The sequence below is a fragment of the Peromyscus californicus genome, unplaced genomic scaffold (assembly GCF_007827085.1).
Source record: "Peromyscus californicus insignis strain IS unplaced genomic scaffold, ASM782708v3 Scaffold_13__1_contigs__length_99412109, whole genome shotgun sequence".
Classification (NCBI taxonomy): Eukaryota; Metazoa; Chordata; class Mammalia; order Rodentia; family Cricetidae; genus Peromyscus; species Peromyscus californicus.
Genome location: NW_026294424.1, coordinates 25,268,816 through 25,287,249, shown reverse-complemented (window position 1 = coordinate 25,287,249; position 18,434 = coordinate 25,268,816). Strand labels below are relative to the sequence as shown.

The window sequence follows — 18,434 nt, the reverse complement described above, 5'->3', positions numbered from 1 at the left end:
GGCAGCTGACTGCTAGTGTGGAGAAGTCCAGACAACAGATGCAACAGAGCTGGCTAGTGTGACTCCTCCTTCTGTGTGGTCCTACCACCCATTGGGTGCCAATTGTTATCAGTTTTTTATTATCTACAGTGGCTGCCTGCCCCTTAAGCAAAGGCTATCCTAGTCAGAGATTGCAACAGCAGTTTGGCTATAAGAGCCGCAGCCTGAGGGGATTCTGTTCCCTCAGGCACTGACTCTTTCAAAGCTACTAAGGGAAATTTTATCTAAACCTAAAGAACTCATGATTCAATGGTTTAGGTGAAATTCTGCTCACCCAGAGAGGCTGAATAACTAGTAGCTAACCTTCTCCCTTTGCTGGCTGGCATCTTCCAAAAAACCCAGTGTCCTTTTCTCAATCCCCACTTAAAAAAACCCTTGCTATGGGGAACACTCCTCCACTGTTGGTGGGAGCACAAACTTGTACAGCTACTTTGGAAATCAGTATGGTGACTTCTCAGAAAATTGGGAATCAATCTACCTCAAGACCCAATGATACCACTCTTGGGTATATACCCAAGGCATGCTCAATCATACCACAAGAAAACTTGTTCAACTGTGTTCATAGCAGCATTATTCATAACCAGAACCTGGAAACAACCTAGATGTCCCTAAACTGAAGAATGGATAAAGAAAATGTGGTACACATACACAATGGAGTATTACTCAGCTATAAAAACCAATAACATCATGAAATTTGCAGGCAAATGGATGGAACTAGAAAATATCATCTGAGTGAGTTAACCTAGACTCAGAAAGACAAACATGGTATGTACTCACTCATAAGTGGATACTAGATGTAAAGCAAAGGATAACCAGACTGCAACCCACAGCTCCAGAGAAGCTAGCTAACAAGGAGGACTCTAAGAAGGACACATGGATTGTCCTGGGAAGGGGAAATAGATGAGTTCTCCATGAGTAAACTGAGTGCTGGGGGGCGGGGGTAAGAAAGGGGGAAGGATGGGGGATGAGAACATAAGGGAATGGGATAGTTGAGCTGAGGGAGGGACAGAGTGGGAGAGCAATGAAAGAGATATCTTGATAGAGGGAGCCATTATGGGGTTAGAGAGAAACCTGGTGCTAGGGAAATTCCCAGGAATCTACCAGGATAACCCCAGCTTAGACTATTAGCAATAGTGGAGAGGATGCCTGAACTGGCCTTCCCCTGTAATCAGATTGGTGAATACCCTAACTGTCATCATAGAGCCTTCATCCAGTAACTGATAGAAGCAGATAAGGAGATCCACAGCCAAGCACTAGGCCGAGCTCCGGGAGTCCAGTTGAAGAGAGGGAAGAGGGATTATATGAGCAAGGTGGGGGTTAAGATCGTGTTGGGGAAAGCTACAGAGACAACTGAACCAAGCTCATGGGAACTCAGGAACTATAGACCGACAGCTGTGGAGCCTGCATAGGACTGTACTAGGCCCTCTGCATAATCGAGACAGTTGTGTAGCTTGGTCTGTTTACGGGGCCCCTGGCAGTGGGGTCAGGATCTATCCCTGGTGCATGAGCTGGCTTTTTGGAGCCCATTACCTATAGTGGGAAGTCTTGCTCAACCTGATGCAGGGGGGAGGGCCTCGGACCTGCCTCAACTGAATGTACTAGGCTTTGCTATGTTTGTTTGGTTCTTCCTTACCACTTCCTGTCAGCTACTTGCTGACTCAGCCTCCTGCTTTCAGGTTAATTTTATTTAATCAAACACATCTTTGAATTGTTAATAAAAGCAGCAGGAAAAATGCAACACACTTTAAAATAATATTCCCCAACAAAGGTCTTCTAGCTCTCCTTGCTGTCCCCATGAGTTGCAAAGGTGCTGTCCTCTGCTGAACTTGCCTTGCTTTTTTGTGGTCCTATGGCTTGTTCTCCAGGCAGGGGTGTGGGTGGATTGTGAGATCTTTTGACTTCAGATTTCCCACCCCTTTTCTAGTGTGTGTCTGCTGCTTGTTGAGTTCAGCTGCTGATTTAGGTTTATAGCAGCAGGGTGAGTTCTCTCTCCTAGGTTCTCTCCATGTGCTTGGTGTTGGGAGCAAGTCAGAGCACTTTCCTGGTAGATTGGGCTGTATGCACACCCCCTGTGTCTTTGTATAAACCCGGCTTCTTTATGGAAAAAAATCCCACTTAGACCTGTTTCTTCTTTCTGTAGTTATTTTCCATATCTCTCTATGGGTCATTTTTTGTCTTGACTTTCTTTTACCCAGAGTCTTAGTTTTATAGAAGCTGTTTCTGATCTGCCATCCTCTCAGAATCTCCAGTTCGAAAGTACTCAGTGCTTCAGTGACTAGAATTCCATTTCCAGGTAGCTGCCTCATTTCAACTCTTTATTGTGCTTGGTTCCAATACACCAATAGAAGAGTCCAAAAACACTCTTCTATTCCATAAATAGAATTCTGAATTGTAACTTAAACAGCACTTTCAGACTTCTTACCTCTCAAAATGGTTTCCCTGCCATGCAGTTTTCAAAGGAAGTAACTGAGAGATAGGCTGCCCCAAGTCAATGACATAGCTAGAATTCATGAGATCTGAGAAATAAGGATTCGTACAGGTGAAAGGGATGAAGCAGGGGCTGGGGAGATGGCCCTGTGGGTCAGAGCATTTGCTGTACAAGCATGAGGCCCTGAGCTCAAATCCCCAGCACTCATGTAAAAAGGCAAGCATGGTTGTGCATTCTTGTAACCCCAGTGTTGGGGCTCAGGGGAGGGCAATGTAAATCCATGATGCTCCTAACCTGTCAGCATAGCTGAAATGTCAAGCTTCTGGTTCAGTAAGGGACCCTCTCTCAAGGCAATAAGGTGGGGATAAATAAAGGGAGGTACCCCTGTCTCCCTGTAACCTCATGTAAGAGAATTAAAAGTTATAACCCAAAGACATAAGAGAAACTAGGTTCTATTCATAATAATGGAGCTAAATCAAGAAATAAGACATTAAAGACATTGCTAGTTGTTTCTCTTATAGTGTTACTCTTTATTAACAGAGCCTGATGTTAGTGTAGCCACAGAAGCAATGAAAAACCCCAGCTTCTGTGTTCTTACAGTTAGAGTTGGGTATATAAAACACTTCTGGCTTTGGTGAGATGAAGCTTGGTATGTTTTCCAAGAAAATGTATTAAAGGGACAGACTCACCTAGGATGTAATATTTCACCTCTTCTCTTTGCCTCTTTTGGACTGAATCTGAGACATGTTGGCAGAAGAGGCCGCAGCCACTCTGTGAGCTGCTGAGAATAGCAATGAACAAAAGGGACAAAGACAATCAAATGTCCTTGTTCTGCTTATGTGTGACAGGGAAGACATTCGAGAAAAAATAAACAAATAAAATATTTTATATCAGAAGATAAAACTGTTGGAGCAAAATAAAGCAAGAATGAAGGTCTGACTGGTAGGAGCACAGTGTCCTAATATTTGATGGCCTAGGATATGCTAAGAGAATGCGATAAATGAAGTCGGGGAGCAAGCTACAGAAAAGGAAGAAGGTTCTAGGCACAAGACAGTGGGGTTACACTTGGCATGTTTAGAAAATACCAAAGATATTGGTGTGGTGGCGCACACCTTTGATCCCAGCACTCGGGAGGCAGAGGCAGGCATATTTTTATGGGTTCTAGGCCAGCCTGATCTACAGGGAGAGTTTCAGGACAGCCAGGGCTACATAGTGAGACCCTGTTTTGAAAAATGACAAAAACAACAAGAAAATACCAAGGAATGAAGGGAGTGGACTGGGCAAGGGCTGAAGAAAGAGGAAATGAGGCAGTATTGTGTCAGACTTTCTTGGACACTGGAAGGCCCTGGCCCTTACTCCCAGAAGGCAAACTCTTGAAAGGTTTTGAGCAGAAGAGGGATGTTATCTGGTTTATTTCTTAGATGGATCACTCCAGCTCTTGTGATGGGAACAGATGCAGGGAATGAGGTTGGAAGCAGGTCAGTCTCCACTTCTAGCCCATCATCATCGTCCAGAGCGCAGCTTGATGTGGTCGTGACTGGGTGGCAGTAGTGGAGTGGTGGGAAATGGCCAGATCTTGTATATATTTTCAGTGTTGGGGCATCCACATTTTGTGATGGAGCCAAACGGGAGGTTGTTGAAGAAATTTCCAAGCATCTGGGAGAGTCTAGTTACTGTTTACTGAGATGGAAAATAATGGAGCAGGGTTTTTGAGGGAACTATCAGGAAGGGTTTTGGACATGCTCTGTTTGAATTTCCCATCAGGTAACCAAGTATGGAAGTCAAATAGATCATTGTGTTGTGATTTGGGGGAACTTTGAGATTTAATGCTACTGCACAGATAGTAGTAAAGCTAGGAAACTGGGGGTGACCAAGGAGTGCCTATGTTTAGAGCCTTGGGGTTCACCAAAGCTTAAAGATTGAGTGGATGGGGAAAAGGGGACGGGATGAAGGGACACTGACATGAAGTAGCCAAAGAGATGGCAAGTGTGCCCTGGAAGCCAGGTTTCAAGAGTAAACTTGCATTCACTTTGCTAGAGAGTCGTAACAACATGTTTGAGAGTAATCATAGGATGACATAATTTGTGTGATACACTTACAAAAGCTTGTATTAAAATAAAAAAATATGTAGGAGCTGAAGAAATGGTTTATTCAGTGAGTGCTTGTTGTACAAAGACAAAACCTGAGTTTCATCACCAGCACCCATGTGAAATAACTGGGTGCTGTCATAGCTGCTTATAATCCCAGCACTGGGGAGGTGGAGACAGAAGACCATTAGGGCTTGCTGGCCAATCAGTCTAGCCAGATTGGTGGGCTTTAGATTCAGTGAGAACCTGTCTCAAAAGATAAGGTGGAAGACTCATGTGATAGCTCAGGGAATTAGAGGTCTTGCTGCCAAGCCTGATGACTTCAGTTCAATTCCTGAATCCCACATAATAGAAGAGAAAGAATGAACCCTACAAGCTGCCTTCTGACCTAACCTACACATGTGTACCATGACACAAATATATTCATATTTCCTCCCCCTTTTCTATTAATAAATAATATAAACATTTTTAAAAATAAGGTAGAATGTAATTGAGGAGGACACCATCATTGGCTTCTGGCCTCCATGTATAGACACACATATAGGTACACATACCCACCCTCACCCGCCACAAATATGTACACACACATACAAAACAAGAGAGAGAGAGAGAGTGTTTGTGTTTTCCCACATGGAGCGTTTTGTCTGAGGAGTGTTTAGCTAGACTGGCTTTTATATAGCTAACTTGTATTCCTTGGGGAGGAAAATGTCATTTCTTTTCATAAAAAAATAGAAAAAAAATTGTATAAATTGGCAATTTAGTCCAATGTTTAATGAACTGTGATAATCAACTGATACATTAATTAAACTTGGGAATATAGTAAAATATGAATCCATTTTTTGGAATGTGATTATGGCACAAAATTTTTGTTTTTCACAATAATGTATCTTTATCAAGTGACATTTCCTTCTTTCTCTATAAACAGTTCTTTCTTTTATTTTATTAATTATTCTCAGTTTAAAACTTTGCCAAAGAAGCTTACAACTTCTGTCTCCTTCTTGGCCTTCGCATTTAACAGTGGTTCAAAAGCATTGAGAATTCTTATACAATAAACAGGTTCAAGACTATGATTTTTCTCATTAATTGTTACTGTTAGTAACAAGTATGTATAAGGCTAAGTTCATGTATAAGGCACAGAATAGTTCATGTGCTGTTGCTTCCCATGTTTTGAAAAGTAAAGTAAACACAAAACATTTCCCACATTTTTTGGGGGAGGGAGCGTTAAAGTTATACTTCTGTATTACTTCATCAGAACACTTTCAATCCATTATATTTGGATGTTTATACTGATTTTTGGTATTGTCATTTTGGCTTGATTTCTTTCTTTCTTTCTTTCTTTCTTTCTTTCTTTCTTTCTTTCTTTCTTTCTTTCTTTCTTTCTTTTCTTTCTTTTCTTTCTTTCTTTTAAGAAGTAAAAGCGTGTGCTACTTTGCACATTTTTTTTTACTAATGCCCAGGTTGAATTGCATTAGCCAGAAACACATGTGTGAACTATTTAAGGTGGAGTATAGGAACTCAGCAATTTAATTTCTAATTATTTATTTATTTTTATGCATATGTGTGTACTTATGTGGGGTTTTGTATATCATGTGCATGCAGGAACGCACAGAGGCCAGAAGAATGCATCAGATCCCCTGGAATTGGAGGTACAGATGGTTGTGAGCCACTTGAAGGTGCTGGGAACCAAATTCATGTCCTCTGTAAGAGAAGTCAGTGTTCTTAACCATGGGGCTGTCACTCTAGTCCTCAGCAATTTTTTTTTAAGAAAAGATTCATTTTGATTTTATGTGTATGAGTGTTTTCCTACATGTATGCTTATGTACCACATGTTTACCTGGTTCTCTCAGAGACCAGAAGAGGGCATTTAGAACCTCTGGAACTGGAATTGCAGGCAATTGTAAGCCACTATGTAGGTGCTGGGAACTGAACCCAGATCCTCTGTAAAAGCCTCAAGTTCTCTTAAGTGATAAGCCATCACTCCAGCTCTGGAACTCAGCAATTTTATATGACAATGTAACTGATAGAGAAAATATATTCACTACCTTGTCTAAGTTCTGATTTCTGCCTCTTAGTTTTATAGTTTGAAAAATAAAGATAACTATTAAGCTAGTAGACAGCCTGCTTACCAAATGATTGTGGAATGAAAGCAGTTGCTCCTGTCTGTCTTTATTTGACTTGCATGTATACATATGCATTGTAAATGTATGAGTATATGTGTATTCTGTGTGTGTGTGTGTGTGTCTGTGTGTGTGTGTGTGTGTCTGTGTGTGTGTGCATGTAGAGGCCAGAGGTTGACTTTAGTGTCTTCCTTGGACACTCTTTATTCACAGAGGCAGGGCTCTCCCTGAGCTTGCAGATTCTGCTAGAATACCAACCACCTTGCCCTGGGGAGCCCCTCTCTCTGTCTTCTAGGCACTAGGACTATAAATGGGCTGGTAAGCCTGCCGAGCTTTTAGGAGGGTACAGGAGAGCTGAACACTGGTCCTCATGCTTGCTTGGCGAGCACTTTCTGCACTGAGCCATCTCTCCAGACTTCCATAATTACATTTATCATAAAATATTCTTGTAAATAAGATAGTCACAGTAACTATCCTCAGTCAAGAAGTAGATGACACCTAGGAGTCTCTTGCTGTCAGGAGAATCCTAGGTTGAATAGTGAAACCCCCATTTCCAATGCTTGTAGAGTACCTCCTTATTTTTTACAGGTGCTTAATAATCCTTTGCTTGGTTATACTTTTGTTGGTGGTGGTCTTTTTAGTAAATAAGGCAATTAGATATAGATGAATAATCAAGGTCCTCTCATGGAAAACAGATTGTGTTAAAGTCTATTAAAATAGATGGCAGAGAATAACTCAGTTTTCAGTTCTACTTGACCCTTTTAGTGAACACGGGTCCGAGGATTTTCAATATTCTTATTCTCCAGAAGCACACTCCCACTGTCTCTTTATGACCACAACATAGGAAGCATATCTGTGAGGATGTACTTTAGGAACTTCTTGTTTATTTTAGGAAAATTTTATAGAAAAATAATAATGCCCCAAAGTCTTTTAAAAATCATTTTTTAAAATCCCCAAAGCAAGAGCTTAAATTTATTTCTTGCCATCCAGCACCCAGTTTCCTCTCTGTGACATCTACGACCAACAGTTTTGGGTGTTCTTTCTGACATGCTTTGGTGTTGTACTACTTGAGTGTGTTACATGTGCATCTGTCCCACTTGTTTTTCCCCAGTGTAAAATGAAATGGTGCTGCTTGTATAGATCTGTAACTTTAGAAATTGTATTCCCACTCCTGCAATGTATCCTGGATGTGGCAGAAATATTCTGATTAATTAAACTTATCTATCTCTTATGTTATCTTTATTTATTTTCGTGTACTGACAACATTCACAATAGCCAAACTCAGGAGCAATTGATTTATTATTAACTGCAATGGCAATTTATCAGTTTACAGTCTGAGATATATCTGGCATCGTAGACATTGCTTATTTGCTTGGGGCATTCCTGCCTGATGGATGAATTACTCAAGAGCCTAAATTATAGATAAGAAGACTGATTGTTGTGCAAAGAATTAGAGTGAAAGCAGAGGTGTCCTAACAGGATATTTCTATCACACGCCACAGTAACTCGATGATTTGCCTTGAGGTTCTTTCTGTCTTAACAGCTGGCATTAGTCATCATAGCACCGAACCTTGTGAGGGAAACATGAAGCAGATTTCTACAGGCTCTAGGTCTGTGCTGTGCACTGCCCACAACTCCATTTGACACATCTGATCAGGACTTTGTTCATGACAGAGAGCAGCTTACCATCTTTCTTTATGTGAGAGAAATGTTGATTAGTATTTAAGGAGCTGCTAAATCTGCTTGATGGTGACAGAAAAACCTTGGCTTCCACAGCATCTCATTTACAGGCACTGTTTGCAGGTAAGGCTCTGTGATTAATATAGAGAGAGGCAGTGTATTGGCCAGTTTTATGTCAACTTGACACAAGCTGGAGTCATAGAGAAGAGGAAGCCTCAGTAGGCAGTAGGGCAGTTGTAGGCAGTAGGGCATTTTCTTAATAGTGTTTGATGGGGGAGGGCCTAGCCCATTGTGGGTGGTGCCATCTCTGAGCTGGTGGTCCTGGGTTCTATAAGAAATCAGGCTGAGCAGACCATGAGGAGCAAGCCTGAAGGCAGCATTCCTCTATAGCTTTTGCCTCAGCTCCTGCCTCTGGGTCCCTTCCCTGCTTGAGTACCTGTCCTGACTTCCTTTGATGATGAACTGTGATGTGAAAACATAAGTTGAATAAACCCTTTCCTCCCCAAGTTTCTTTGGTCATAGTGTTTCATCACAGCAGTAGTAACCCTAAGACAGGTAGTCACTACAGTATCAGCAGATATAGCTGGCTGGTGTCCCAAATCACCCCTAATTGAAAATCATTGGCTTAGAGTGAAGAAAACCAAACCACATGAGATATTGCATAGAGGTTAACTGAAAAGTAGGCATTGAGGATATGACTGAGCATGCCTCTTTGGTAGCACAGGGATATAGAACTGTTAACAATGGATCTGTCTTGTCTCTGCTTTCCACTAATTATAAGATCTTTAGTTAGTGGCTTTACTCATCTGGTTGGGATTAGAGAATTAGCCATATTGTATTCTCCCTAAGTTGCATGCTTGTTCTGAACATGAGATACACTAGCATTTGTTGTTCTTTATAATATATACAAAGGTTTCTATAAATGATAAAATATGCCCAAGTGCTATATATATATCTTACTATGCATTTTCTATCCCTTTAGATTAAAAAAACTGGCAATATAAAAACTACCTTAATTTATTCTCTTTGTGAATTTGACCACCTAAATGTGTTCTAGGAATGATCAGTTTTCTTATTTTTGTAAATACATAGGGTTAAAGTGTAGTGTCTTCTCTTTTATAGTAAGAATAAATAAAATGAGATTTCTTAAATTTAAGTAGATAAAACAGAAAGATACATCTCTTGACATGAATTTATTCCATATGTTGGACAATAGACACAGGTCTTTGGGAAAACTTAATGTTAACACTTCTCTATCCAGAAGAAGACTTATTTCCTATTGTTTGTTGTCCTGAAGTAATTCTGTATAATGACTCAACTGTTTTACCCTCATCTTATCTCAGTGGTTCTCAACCTATGGGTTGTGACTCCTCTGGGGTCACATATCAGATATCCTGCATATCAGATATTTACATTACAATTTATAACAGTAGCAAAATTATAGTTATGAAGTAGCAATGAAATAATTTTATGGTTGGGGGGTCACCACAGCATGAGGAACTGTATTAAAGGGTCACAGCATTAGGAAGGTTGAGAATCACTGCCTTAGCCAATTCACCTTTGTTTTTGTGCTTCAGTGGATTAATCTTAGTCATGGTTTCTCTGTATACTTAATGTTTGCTGAATGAAGAATAGATTGCAGAAAACACATCCTACAGGCTGTCTGATAAATTATCAGTGACCCTAGTCTTCATTGTAGATTTCCTCTGAGTGGACTGCAGTAGGTATCGTTGTGATGCTCTTGTCCCCAGAGTTTACTCTGAGTATTGCCCTTTGGGTTGTAGTGCTTGGCACAGTTGTCTCTATAGGCCTCTGCACTCATGTGGTCTGTTTTGGATGCCTGACCATCATAGATACCTATCAACAATTGTTGATTTTTCATATTGACCCTGTCTACCTTACCTTTTCATATTTACTCAGATGTGATAGTAATCACAAGGATTTAGGGCAGTGCCCTCACCCAGTAAGAATACTGAATTCAGTGGAATTGTTTGGGTCAATAGTATGAAGTAGTTCATGCACAATTACTTGAACCAGTTAGTTAATTCTTGAGTCCAGATGCACTGTCACACCTGGTTTCTGTGTGGGTCCTGGGGATCTGAACCCAGACTTCATGCTCACACAGTGAGAATATCTACCTCCTTAACTGTCTCTCCAGCCATGTATTTGTTTTCTTTATGGGTTGTAATCCACATCTTTCAGTCAGCTACGTGTCCTTACTCAAGCCTCCATTTTCCTCTAAGATAATCTGTATTCTGTACAGATATAATCAATTTATGCTGCCTTGTCTACCATCCTGTCTCCATTTGTATACCTCTTGTATACCTGTGTATACAGGAGGCACTCACATGGGTTTTGACCTGTTGAATAAATTAAAGTCAGTGTTTTGTTACTTATGCTTTGATTAATACTACCATCGGATATAATATTTTTTTCCTTAAGTACTTTTCTACTTTCAGTTAGGTATTCAGTTTAGACTGCCATGGTTAAATGAAACCAATTTGAATAGCCACCTGAACAACTTTAGAATCATTTCTGAGTTTCTTAAAGAAAAACCCTGAGCTTATTGAAGACAACAAGAGAGGAAATGATAAAGGCAGCAGAGCAGGGTAAAAAAGATGTGTCCTGTCTGAAGAGGAAAGACTCGACACTGCCTTAGTGTCTCCAGCTGCAAGCTGTTCAGATTGGGCTAGAGTTGGGAATGGGGCTTGTCTCCCCTCAGTTGCTTTCAGAAGCCTCCTTTGCTACTTGGACTGCCCTCTCTGTCTCGTTTTTTTAAGTTTCCAGAACATTCTTACACCTTGCCATGGAACAGAACCTTAGAATGCTTTTTTCTTCTTGTCCTACCAAGTCACACCAGGGCTCTCTCCATCTTGGAGGACTAAAATACGGCCATTTTGGTGAGACAGACAAAGGTGTGAGTGATGCTTTTGTTTCAAATAGAAACTTTTCCCCTGAGTTTCAGACTTTTTTTTTTCATCTACCAGTTATCTCCTGTACCACATCCAGGATTTCCTTTGACACTAGTATTTGTAAAATCTATGTTCCCTAACAGGCTCTTATAAAATGCACTAATTAGCTTATTAATTAATTTGTATCTTCATATTCCCAAAAGTTGATATTAGGGATATTAGGGATGACTTTAGTCACAGGACACTTAGAGATCAAAAATGGTGGGCACACCTTGATTTTAATAGGTACCCAAACCTCTTTTCACTAAGAAGCTTGACTCAATCTTTAAGGGAAAAAAAGGGTTATTCAATCCTCATCCTATGGAATACACAGTATTGTCTCTTTTTCTGGCTGAAGAAGCTTCAGAAAAGAAGCTCCCTTGGTGTCCCACATCTAGCCCAATGAACACTAGGAACTCCTGGGCTCAGACTTTAGACCTCTCTCCCTTTCCATTAAATTTTAAAGAGAGTTTAACTGTTTCTGTGTTTAAATGTGGCCATGATATTGTTGATGATTCCATTTCTACTTTTTACAAGGTTATTTTCACTTATAATTCTGTAGGCGACTTAACCTGTTGAATACCAAGCTCCTGATGCTCCACAGTCTACATTTTGCCTCTAACATTCCTTACCTCAGTAAACCATGTTGCTTAGGCCAAGCATGCCACATTTCAATCCTTCACAAATACTAGTGAATACTCTTACAGGAATAGTCAACCTTTTGACATTGAGATACAACATTGTTGTCTACATTCATGTTCAAGTACCACACAATTGAGTTTTCAGAGATAGATAATGAAGAAATCCCATAATGTTTTTAATAAGCTTACCACTGGGAGTTGGGCCACATTCATAGCTGTCCTTGGCAACGTGTAGCCCATAGGCTGTTGGTAAGTTGGACAATGGGCTATCCTAAGACTGTCCACCTCATTTTCTCTAGTATGACTGTCCTGGTTCAAGTCCTCATCTTCTCTGGGGGTGACTGGAAGATTTTCCCAATGGATTACATGCTTTTGTCCCTTCCCTCACTTAGTATAGATTTCTGCTGAAATGTAATGTCTTCTCATTAACAAGCTCCAGTGTAAGAGCTGGCCCTTGACTCCCTCTGTACACTGTTGTCAGGGAGGACCCCACCTCTTGTTCCCCTTCAGGTACATGGGGCAGCTTTCCCTGGTCATGCACAGCATAATCTGCCTCAGAGTTTGTGTTCTGTTGTTCCTTTGCCTAAGTTCCATTTCTCCAGGTACTTAATCCCTCCCCTTTCTTTGAACCTCCACTTCCATGGCATTTCTTCAAGAAGGCCCTTTTTTGTTTATTATGTGTCATGCTTACAGCAGCCTCCTCCTAGAAGCTCCATCTTGCTGTGCTTTTCTTCCATACAGCTTGTCACTGACTGCTATTATATTTGAACTATTTGTTATTCTCTGTATCCACGAGGACAGGGAAATCCAAGGCATTGCTTCTTTGTTCACTGATGTAGTTTGAGTACTCAGAATAGTGCACGGCTCATTTAATACACTGAGTATATATGTGTGGGCTGAATGACTATATGAATAACTATGTGAAAGGGCCTAATGGAATACTCAAGTGCACACGTCACTGCTACCAACTCCATGTGCAGATATCATGTGATATATGCACACTTCCTCCTGCTCTGGAACACTCTGGCTTTTGAATCTTTTCCAATATCAATTGCCTCTTGCACCTAATCCCCTAGGTTTCATGTTTCTTCTCCATCTTCACAAAATCAGCCTTTTGAAGTGAATTTTATAGCATAGCAAGGGTTCATAGACTGTAGAACATCTGTGTCAGGAGAGGAGGATTCTTTCATGGTAGTCATGGTGAAAACAGAACATATAGAGAAAGAAATGAGAAAGTTGGACAAATTTAGTTCCAAAGTTCTGAAGCTTGAAGGTAAATGCCCTTATGAAATCATTGCAAATTGGAAAAGTGTCAAAAGGTTGTCCCTTTTCTGATTAGAATGCACATGGAGGGCTGATGAGATGGCTCGGTGGGTAAAGGCACTTCCACAAAAGCTTGTTGGCTTCAGTTTGGTTCTTGGACCCCGGGCAGAAAAAGCACCACCTCCCAAGAGTCTTCCTCCAAGGTGCAGACACCCCATGGGATGTCGTCCCAGGACGTGTTACACACACTCACATTGTATCCAGACAACATCAATAAATAAAAGTTAAAGCTCAGTCACCTGGACGCCAGAGTTTCATATCCAATTCTGAGTCCAACATGGGTGCTGAGTTTTTATTTAAGACAAAAATGGCTTCAGAGATGGCGAGCAGTATAATGAGAACTCATAGGAATGGTTGGACAGCAGCAGACAGTGTGCCAGGCATTATTACAAATTCTGTTAATAAAGTTACCTAACCCTCACCCTGTGAGGAAGATAGTGTCATGTCTTCTTTCAGGTGAGAAAATGAAGATACAGAGATGTTAAGTAACTCAATGTCACACAACTAGTCACCGCTGATTTCAAAGTCATATTCTAACTCTTGTGCCGTTGTCTTTGAATATATGCAGATATGCAACTGAAGAAAACTGAGGCTGAGACCAAAGTTCTAAGGCAGCTTTAGTTGTAACCTCAAGTTCCAGGTTCACCCCTTAGTCAGTTTCCCGAGTGTATTCAAACTGTGTAATGGGTTTGGTGCTACTACTTGGTTACACCTACTCGTGTCTCTTCTATTAGCCTGCTCAACTACCTTTAAGGGTTGTCCTTAATTCACTTTTGAGCCATTACATTTAGTTGCAGGTATGTCATATAATCAACATTTAGGTTTTGTTAAATAAACAGAAAAATGCCCTTCCTCATGTTTTCAAATTAACTGGAGCTGTCCTAATTAAGGTAGCTGTCATGTGATGTAGTGAGCTCTAGTCACTGGCAATACTCAGTTCTATGCTGCATGTATTTTGTTTTGTTTGTTTTTGTTTTATAGAGATAAGGTCAGGTAGCAAGTAGTCCAAACTGGCCTTCAACTAAATAGCCAAGGATGTCCTTGAACTTCTGTTTTTCCTGTTTCTACCTTGAATATGCTATCATTGCAAGCATGTGTCACCATGCCCAGATAATTCCATGCTGGATATATAACTCAGAACTCGGGGCTGGTGAGATGACGCAGCTAGTAAAGGTTTCTCCGAAAGCCTACAGTCTGTCTTTGTTTCTGTGACCCATATGATGGAGAAAGGACAGAATCAGTTCCACAAGTTGTTTTCTGGTCTTCACATGCATGCTGTAGCACATGCCTACAACTAGCATGTGAATATACATATGCATACCAAAATGAATAAAATTAATTAAAAGAATTTAAAGAACTCAGATCTTCCTGCATGCTAGGCAAGTACATTACCAACTGAGCTCCTTCCCAGCCAAGGCTTATGATTGATGGATTGCAGGTATATCTGCATCATGTGAAAATGGAAGGTTAGGTTAAGTTTCCTCTAAGTATATTATCCAATATGATAATGAGTTAGTTATGAGTTTTCTCCACATATTTCCTGAGTGCTTGCTATGTGCCTAGTACTGCAGGTACAGAGATAAATGTAGCCAAGCCAGTAACACAAGAAACAAGTCACCAGTGACTAAGAGAAGACATGCTTAGGAAAATAGGTTTAAATTTTTATAAAGAAAAATAAATAGAAAAGGACATATTTTAGTGATGTTTTGAGCAAACTTGAAAGGGAAGAGCCAGATAAGAAAATTGAGCCTCACGTCATGTCTTTCTGAATATCTGAGAAGGGAAAATTTGGGGAGTGAAGACCACGTGCTATGAAATTCCCATAGAAATAGTGAATCATTTGCTATCAAGATCTGTAGTAAGGCTGGATTAATTCAGTAGACATTAATTAACTTCTGAAGTATTTTGTAACTCTTGGAACAACTGTGCCTTCTTTTATTTCCAAACTGCTAAAGATGATTGATCTTCCCATCTCCCACTGTGGCTCTGCAGAGGCAAGGGCATGGACTAGAGCAATCTATAAGTCAGATACAAGCAAGATTTCTGTTGCCTGGGACAGAGATTCTAACAGTAGGGCAACTGTGGTCCCCTTCCCCCAAGGACTCTGGTCCCTCATGCTGCTCATCTTTCACACATGTCCAAATTCGTCTTAACAGAGAATCATCGTCACTAGCTGGGACATGATGCCTAGGTGGGCGGGGGATTCCCCGTGTTGTTTAAGTCATGGTTGTCTTTGAGTTTGGCTGGCATGTTCATGATTAGTTTACTAACAATTGGTTTTTTTTCTTCTTATGCCATATGCTATTCCATGATTCATCAGCTTTGAGTCTGTTGCCTTGAAGGTGAAACAATTTCTTCCAATGTTGATATTTCAAAATCTCATAGATAACAAGCACACACATATGCAGAGTCCTTTCAGAAGTTTTAAACATTTGGAGATGAATGAATTATGCTGCTCCAAATGGAAAGGAGTGCTGTAAAATGATAACGGTTCTATCCAGCCCTCTTCTCTGAACAGCTGCTGGACACTGACATGGAAGGCCGGAGGCTTTACTCTTTTTGTTTTTCCTTGTGAAATTATTGACGCTGTGCATTACATAGGATTTTAAGATTTTTAACAGTTTACCTAATTGCCTTGCTTTATATTTCTTTTAATGCTTTTTGTTATAAAATCTTTATTTGGGGAAGTGAATAGGGCTTAAGTTCCAAATTAGCTGTTTATATTGTAGTCATGGCATCATGGATTCAATGAGCAGCAATGACTATCCAAACTTCAAGAAATAGTTTTTACGTTTCTGATATAAACATTAACCTTTCTGTGTTTGAATACAACACTTTACATTTTCTGAGTACAAAACAAAACTGTCCTTTCTACATGGCACTTTTTAAGCATTTAGAAGATTAGGTGTCTGATAAACACGGACCACATTAAATTTCTGCTGACTGCTTTCATTAGTGCACTTAATGTGTTATGCATTGAGCTGCCTGTCTCACACTCAGAATGCTGGTGACTGTTTTTCAGAGAAGTAAAACCTGAGATTTCATGGTTTGAATGCATGTGAAAATATCTATGTGAGTTGTATGATTAGAAAGAGATTTTAAAAAGACTCTAATTTTCAGCATATCTTCTTCTTCTCCCCCTTACCTGGTTTTAGCTCCTCTTTGGTTCAGGTGTGTTGGTGTCCCTAAGCCTTTCTGGGCCTCAGCTGGAGAAAGTGGTGATTGACAGAAGCCTGGTGGGGAAGCTCATCTCAGACACCATCAGTGATGGTAATTACACCCGTGTGCAAATCAATTGCCTACATTAACAGTGGGGCAGGAGAAATACTTTGTCAACAGGTAGACTAATTATTACCACTGGGGACTTGCAAACACAACAAGTAATTGCTTATAATAGCATACTTACAACCCCTGGGACCAATAACAGGCTTCAACTAATATTTAATGTCCGTGCACTTTTCTTCTTGATAAGTGTTAGGCGCAGAGTCTAAGTACTTTCCAATCTTTCCTTTACATTTTTGAATATAATTTTAAAGTACACTTTTCTCATTCATTAAGAATAATTTCTCTGTTCTTGACAATTCCAATTTTTCCAAATGAATTATACATAAATAACACAAATATGCCAAGGCAGGGACTGGTGAAATACCCTGAGTGCTTTGCTTCCCGTATGAAGCTGCATGTTTACTCATTCATGAATACTAGCTTCTGAGTAATGTGTGGTTATACTTTCTAAGTAGCAAAAGTCAATGCCGGATACACCAGGGAAGCAGATCTATTAGGTGACAACACCGTGCATGGTTGGGATAAAGCACATTCACAAGATTTTAAGCCATTTATTGAGTAGGAAGGCTCCTGATATTTGTTGAGCTATAAAGGTTCCGTGCTGGGTGCCATTGTATTTAATTCGAGAAAGGGCTATATAAGGTATGGTTATTGTCATTCTAGTAGAGAAGGAAGGTGAAGATGAGCTAGTCAGAGTAATGGTCAGGCGTCTGTAGTTAGGAAGTGGCTGAGTTAAACTCATCATCTGAACACAAGTTCTGACCTACTTTCTGCTCTACTATGCTGACTCTGGATTTTAAGAGTCTGTTCCTTTATTTGGAGGAAAAAAAATCTAAAGACAAGCCAAATTATCATGAAGGATTAAAAGCAGTGTCTTCAACTGAGTAAGAAAGATGTGGTCTAGCAGAGAGGACAGAGGCGAGTGGGAAGGCCCCTTCTGCTATAGGCACCACTCAGCGCTTCTGAGGACAGCCTAGCATCATTGCAGACTTTAAAGAGAGTGCTCTGTGGGAGGGCTGCAGCTAGCAACACCACTGATAACAACAGGAGGAAGCAGGCAGGACTGTGGGCTTGCCACTTCCTCCACCACGTAGGGGTATGATGCCAAGGGACTTCTCTGTGGAGGTGCTCTGTTTTCATATTCTCATTAAACCCTTCATTGACTTTGCAAATAACACCGACTATGATGGTTTCTCATATTCATGTTCTTCTGTTAGACTGAACAGGGAACTTCCAACACTCTTCTGTCGGAGTTGCCCTTTTTCACGTGTTTCTTTTATTGGTACCCAAATAATACACTCTCAAGGGACATGATAGCAATGTGGTTTCTTGGCAGCTCTCCAGAGACTCCGGTGATTGTGCAGATCCACTGTGGGTCACTGCATGTACATGCAGAGGTGGAATAGAGAAAAGTACAGACAATGTTTACTAATTTCTTTTTTCGCCTGTGAGCAGTTCACGTAGTAATGACTCTGTATATAACCTGTGATACTATCTACCTACTTATATTCTTTAGAAATAAAGCTGTACAAGTATTTTTTGCAGGTCTTCATTATTAAATATTAATTAATATAATATATACATTTGGGTATAGCATACTTTATTTCACCCAGTTTGTAAGTCCTCAAAAGAGGGATTACAGTTAATTTTTTGTGTGTGATTTTTCAAGACAGGGTTTCTCTGTGTAGCCCTGGCTGTCTTGGAACTCACTCTGTAGATCAGACTGGCCTTGAACTCAGATTTCTGCCTGGCTCTGCCCCCCTAGTGCTGGGATTAAGGGCGTGTGCCACCACCACCTAGCTATAGATGAAAAATTTTAAATAAAAAAAAAATAAGGTTGGTAGAGACCACTAATCAGCATCAATCCACTTATTCTCAAATGG

The 18,434-nt window shown here is 40.4% G+C and overlaps 1 protein-coding gene across 5 annotated transcripts in view; it reads left to right on the top strand.

Moving 5' to 3' along the window:
* Wdpcp (WD repeat containing planar cell polarity effector) overlaps positions 1-18,434 on the top strand; it is a 303,350-nt gene that overhangs the window by 117,519 nt on the left and 167,397 nt on the right. For all 5 annotated transcript variants that reach the window (XM_052734725.1, XM_052734723.1, XM_052734724.1 and 2 more), the window contains one exon: positions 16,422-16,536. In XM_052734725.1, the coding sequence (XP_052590685.1) occupies positions 16,422-16,536 (115 nt within the window). Of the gene's footprint in view, positions 1-16,421; positions 16,537-18,434 lie in introns of those variants that run through there.